The sequence below is a fragment of the Accipiter gentilis genome, chromosome 9, assembly GCF_929443795.1.
Source record: "Accipiter gentilis chromosome 9, bAccGen1.1, whole genome shotgun sequence".
Classification (NCBI taxonomy): Eukaryota; Metazoa; Chordata; class Aves; order Accipitriformes; family Accipitridae; genus Astur; species Astur gentilis.
Genome location: NC_064888.1, coordinates 23359813 through 23365812, shown reverse-complemented (window position 1 = coordinate 23365812; position 6000 = coordinate 23359813). Strand labels below are relative to the sequence as shown.

The window sequence follows — 6000 nt, the reverse complement described above, 5'->3', positions numbered from 1 at the left end:
TGTGTGAGGTAGTTCAAGAAAACCTAGCTTAAATTTTTAACTGCAGAAGTAGAAACATAATGTGATCTGATTCATAACATGTTTCTGTAACGCAGAGATAGCGGAAGAAGAGAAGGGAGTGAAAGAGATCACTTAAAATACCACTTTTATCCAGTGTCCTTAACTAAGATTAATTTAAATGATTTGAACATTTGGGTAGGCAGTAGAGTGTCATCACATTTCTTCATTAAAACCCTTTTTCTAATCCTACTGAAAAATGCAGACAGCTCTCCTTCAACTCCAGTCCTCAAACTAAATATGTAAGAACCAAAACATTGATAGGAACATAAAATATAACAGGAGGGACAAACTGCTGTCAACAGCAAATAAAAACATATCTAGAAACAGTAATTCACTTCCTTTAGCTACTTGAAACAGTGAGACCAAGTGTAAGATGAACCATCTTCTCCCCTTTACCCCATGATCTTAAGTGAGAAACATTTAATAGTGTCACATGCTTTGGATCATTGGCTGGGTAGGAACTATCCTCCAGTACCAGCTTTTTGATTGTTTTTCTTTAAGCAATGTTGAGATGAATGCCATATACATTAATGCAGGGCATTATACTCATGCAAATGCCTGTCAAGGTGCTTAATTTTTGCTCTCTAACGAAATAGCCTGTGTTCAGAGAAGCAATCTGCCATAAAACAAACCCACATCAGTCACACTCCACTTGCTTGGACCCGGAGGCAGCAGAGGGTGCTAGTGCCACAGCCACCTCAAATCCAGCTCAACCTATCCTCCCCTAAATTCACACCCCTGTGCTGGCAGGGCAGGGTCACCAATTTATGCTGATGTATCTTTGTATCTAGCTGGAATTCGTATCTGGAAAGATACTACTGCATATAGCATAGCAAAGTTCTTCAAAACTAAAAACCCAAGCCACACAGCACCTACATAGGGAAAAGTGCCATGTCTGGTCAGCTCAGCAGAAAGAACACAACAGAGGTGACCTGGTCAGTCAGGCCAGTCTAAGTTGTCCAATGGATGGGTATTGCTCTGGCAGTCCAGCTTCTCACACACGCACTAACACACAAACCCCTCAATTCTGACCCCATTGTCTTGCATCAACAAAAGACTTCATAGAGCAGAGGATGCAGCATACAGTAACAGTATTAATTTCCCTCCCCCAATTCTATTCCAAAGTCTTGAAGAACCTACTTCTACAAAAGAAGAGGAACTATTCTATCCTTGATGCCTGCCACATCTCTGACCACAGAAGGTAGAAATTAATCTCGTTATTACTGCCCAACTTTTAACCTCACCTAACATAAGAAATCAGACAGCTCCCTGTAATTCAATCCCTACCAACTCTGAATGGATTGGAAAGGCCCTAGAATAGGAAAGTTGCATGCACTTTAGTGAAGCCTGTTGCCATGAGAAGATTTTGGAATCATAGACGAAAATAAAGCTTAATAGTACTTTTAAGGATAAAATTGTACAGTGTATTAGATAGCATATGATCTAACAACATAACAATAGACAAAGACAGCTGAAGTCTAGCTACCCATTTGTTTGCTTATCTAAGGCAGTGTACAACTATCTCTGAAATATTTTTATATTTCAACAAATAAAAAGGGAAGTTAAGACTAGGATGTTGTTGTGATAATTTGGTTACTGAATCTGATTTTCTTGTCTTTGAAATTTGCCATCACTTTAATTTGCCTAAAATGCAAGCAACTGGGGGGTGGGGCGTGGGGGGGAGCACTACTGCTGTGAAGATGGTGCCAGATGTGAACTCTAGGTTCCCACAGGCAAAACTCTGACCTTAATGAAATAATGCCTTTAAATATAGCTCACTCACACTGCAATGGGTGGCAGTGGACAGTCCCGCCCATTCATTAACCCTACCTTAAAAGAAGAAAAGCTCAATTCTCCTTAGAGCTATGAACTCAGCAAAGTTACTATTGATAGCACACTGTGGTAAAAGCCTAGTAACTGTTTCACTCAATATTCATTTTAAAAGCAATTTTTCTTTAGGACACTGGAAAGCGATAGCAAAAATGATTTCAAAGTTTCAAAATATTTCAATCACCACTGCAATCTAGAGGGGTCCAAAATAAATTTAAATAGGAATTACATTTACCAAATTCTGTTCTTAACAGCACTTACAGGCATCAGAAGTTGATTTTGTCAGTCTTAACTTCATTACACTCAGTTGACCTGACTATCATTTGACCCTATATAACAATGGAGTACTGTTGTATGACCAAAAATTTTGGCTTAATTCACAGCTTAAACTTTGATAAAAAAATTACAAAATAGACTGTTCTGTTGGTCTCTGTTCAACTTGAGCAGATTTTCTATGTTCCGGTGCTAGATGAATCCAAACATGCCCTGCCTATTCTGAGGTAATATACAATTTGACAAGATCCTGTAAAAAGAATTGCCTTAACAAATGTGGTTTAGAAAGGCAATATTGAAATATTAGATATAAGTGAGGAAAGCAAAATTATATGCACATAACACTTACCAGCAGTCTAGCCAGGCCAGGAAAACAACTGCAGTTATCAATTTAGTCATCTTTGAGACATTACCATTCCTTGTAACCCTGTATGTTTTTTAAAAAGACATGTTAGATATTGAAAGCATTACTATCACTTCTATTTTCCTGAAACTTACTACAAAGACAAATTTTCTTCTTTCAATTAGAACTTCAAAAAGATACCTATTTAACCCAACAAGCAGAAGGAACCACACTGAAGAGTATCAGTCATTCCTGGATGACCTCTGTAGCCAGTTATATTATTTGCTTATGCTCTCTGCCTGGCAAGACTTCTGCATTTTCAAAGGCTCATTTTTGTGAGCATTACTAATTTAAATTCCTCTTCACATTCTAATTCACTACACAAAATATGCATCTACACAAGGCAATCAATTATACAGCCTAGCTTCACTAAAAATCTGCATTTTCCAAAGGAATAAATTGTGAATGATTGTTTAACTCATACATAAACTTAAGTCAGTTATACATAAATCATTCTGTAAATATAAAATGTAAACAGTTAAAATACTTCTGTGAGGAGCAGCACCATTTTACATAACTATTTAGTAACTGTTCTATATATTTCAATATATCTTTTGTTTAAAAAGCGTATTGAAACCTGGAGCTTCAGTGTTGAAAACTACTGAATATTTATGACTTAAAATGAAGCATTATTAAGATTTCTGCTACACTGGTCTCATGGTGAAATGAAAGAGATAAATATTAATTTATACAGCACTACTTCTCCCTCCTTTGGATGGCATATATTGCTCACTTAATGCATTAGCTACAGAAATCCTGAGGTTCTCCTACCACTTAATGGTTTTTAGCAATCAGTTACTTTTGGTGGAGAAAGAATAGCTGAAGTTTTGCCCCTACTGCATTCATATCATTCCCTCTTCTACCCCAAAATCACTCACCTTAGTAGAGAAAACTAGTAAGAAACAAAACTCCCACAAATCACATATTACATGGAAGTATAGCTACAGCATATTAGTTTTCCCTCTCGGCAGTCTAGACATCCCGGATACACTTCGTTTTGTGTGTACAAAAACAGGCTACAAGCTAGAAGTAAACAGTTTATTTGCATTGCAATGTATTATTCATGAAGTATCCTCGTGTTTTATGGTGATCACAAGATTTGGCATGCCACAAGTCTGCAGAAAACATCACATTACTTTGTTAGGCTAGATATTTCTGCAGCTTTGAAGATATGCTTTGCTTTCTTAAGTTCATAAAACCATTCAGATGAGGTTACTTTGCAAAGGATTGTATACTGTTTCTCTAAAAAAATTCATAAATTGTTGCTTTTGCTGAAGTATTATAGGCAAGTGGCCAAAATAAAAGAGGATTTTGTTCACTGCCAGCACCACAACAGTATGCCCAAAACTACAGCTGGCTGCACTGAATTCTCTCCCCCTCCACCTGGACACAGACATATGACCAAGCATAAAACTTTGAAGGATATCATGAACAAAACATCTGGAATAAATTCTAATTAAAAAATTGAAAACCTATAAAATCTTAAATAATTCATTATATGGTAATGACCACAACATTAATATGTGCTTTGATAAAACAAATCTTACAAATTCAGTAAAAAAAGATCAGCAGCATAATAGTAAAGCAAATATGCAGATTTTAAAACCACAATAAAAATTATGAGGTTTAATATCTTACAGTTAATTACAGCAAAAAAAGTGGCTGCTTTTAACACAACTTACAGTTTAAAATTACAGCACTTTATGATGAATTCTACGATTATTTTTGAAAAAACACTCAAAAATACGACCAAATTTTAAAGGTGCCCTATTAATGACTAAAAGGACCCCCCTCCCACCCCCCAAAAGACCAAGTAGTCATCTACAGCAACCCAGAGGTCCAGCTGAGGTTTCTAGACTGCTGTCTGTATCAGAGGCCAATGTTGGATCTGTTGACATTGAAGACACATCATTGACAGATGACGATGAAGATGGATGTTGAGAGCCATTGATCATTGCTGCACCTGTGCTATGAGAAACAAAACAGCAAATCAGTTGCAGATACAGTTGCACGGTTCAGTACTTGCATTAGTCTGTCTCTTCCTAGTAGTCATTACTTTCCCCTGTTCCGGCAAGTTTGAAGAGATGCGTCTTAATCCATTGTCAAAGTAAATAAAACCCGCAAGTCTTTAATGTGGGGCTTAATGAATGGTATGTCAAGAACCACAGAACTGACATGGCATGACACCTGTCAAATTACAGTAAATGCCAATGGCTGAAGGTTAAAAATCACAAACAGAGATAGTACTGCGTAAAGCCAGAGCCAAGATACCCTACAAAATGTTGAGACCCAAAGCTAGAATATATCTATGTATTGTGATAAAGAAAGAAGAAGGGTTTTTTGCCCATCAGATCCCTGCTTCAAGCTGGGAAATAGCTGGTGTCCAGCCACATCACATACTTTCAATCTCAGATATGCAATGGTTTTTCAGAGTCTGGACTTCAGTGAACTCTGAGCAGAATCAGCAATGGCTGCCCAACTTTTGCCATCATTTTTCAACAGTGCAAATGGAGTCCTATCAACAGTCAGTTAACGGGCACATTTTGCTCCAAAATTCAGCAACAGTTTCTGAAAGCATTCTACAATTTTCCAACCTAGAAATCCTGTTTCATTACTTAATAGATGTAAGTAGTGGTTGTCGCTTTATTTGAAACTGTACCAGCTACACATCTAACCAGATTATGGCAACAGAGTACCAGTACATACCAAGGTGTTTCTTGAGGACTGTAATGAATGAAGCATCAGTTACATGGGGACAGTAATAGAGGAGTTTACCAGATTAATAAAAAAAGAGAGATGTCAACCCCATACATTTCATTCTAATAAGCAATATCTCAAAGAGAATTCAAGATGTTATTGGTCATTTAAGAGCCATATTTTTGAGTTAGGTTACTCTTGGATGTCTTGAACAGCTTTACTCCCTCCTGATCTACAACTTAATGCACTGTGCTTTTATTGTAACCAACCTAAAGGGGCTGGTTGTCCACGTATAACCCCATTCTTGGTTCTCTCCTCCAAGTCCATGACTTCCTTGTATATCAACTCTGAAAACACAGAGAAGGGAAGGCAAAAAATGAATTTGCAAACCCAAGACCGGATCGATAATATATCTCCTATTAAAATGTGCATTTAAATTTCATAGTCTTATTACTTTTCAGAATTAGTTTTGAACAATAGGTTGTAGGCTACAGAACAACTGGCAAGTGATATAAAAACATAAAATTCTTTCCTGTTTGACCTACAATGGCCTGGCACTCTCGAGAACACATTGACATTGCTCTAAGACTTTTGGTCCAGGCTGCTTGGGGATCTGAGGTTAAACCAAGTCTTAACGACCACTCATTTTTTATCAATGGCTTCTTTGGTACAGATAAAACTCAATCAGCAGTCTTCAAAGAAACAGGTAGGAACAAGCCCAAACAGCATTGCCATCC

General features: G+C 37.2%; 1 protein-coding gene across 4 annotated transcripts in view; it reads right to left on the bottom strand.

The window, feature by feature from the left end:
* Window positions 1–1721: 1721 nt before the first annotated feature.
* The window catches only part of MAPK8 (mitogen-activated protein kinase 8), a 49890-nt gene continuing 45611 nt past the window's right edge, over window positions 1722–6000 (bottom strand). For 3 of the 4 annotated variants that reach the window (XM_049810063.1, XM_049810066.1, XM_049810067.1), the window contains exons 11-12: window positions 5533–5610; window positions 1722–4529 (exon numbers count right to left, since the gene is read on the bottom strand). In XM_049810063.1, coding sequence (XP_049666020.1) covers window positions 4384–4529; window positions 5533–5610 — 224 coding nt within the window. In that variant the 3' untranslated portion in view covers window positions 1722–4383. Of the gene's footprint in view, window positions 4535–5532; window positions 5611–6000 lie in introns of all 4 variants that reach the window. The other variant, XM_049810068.1, reaches the window with a different exon arrangement.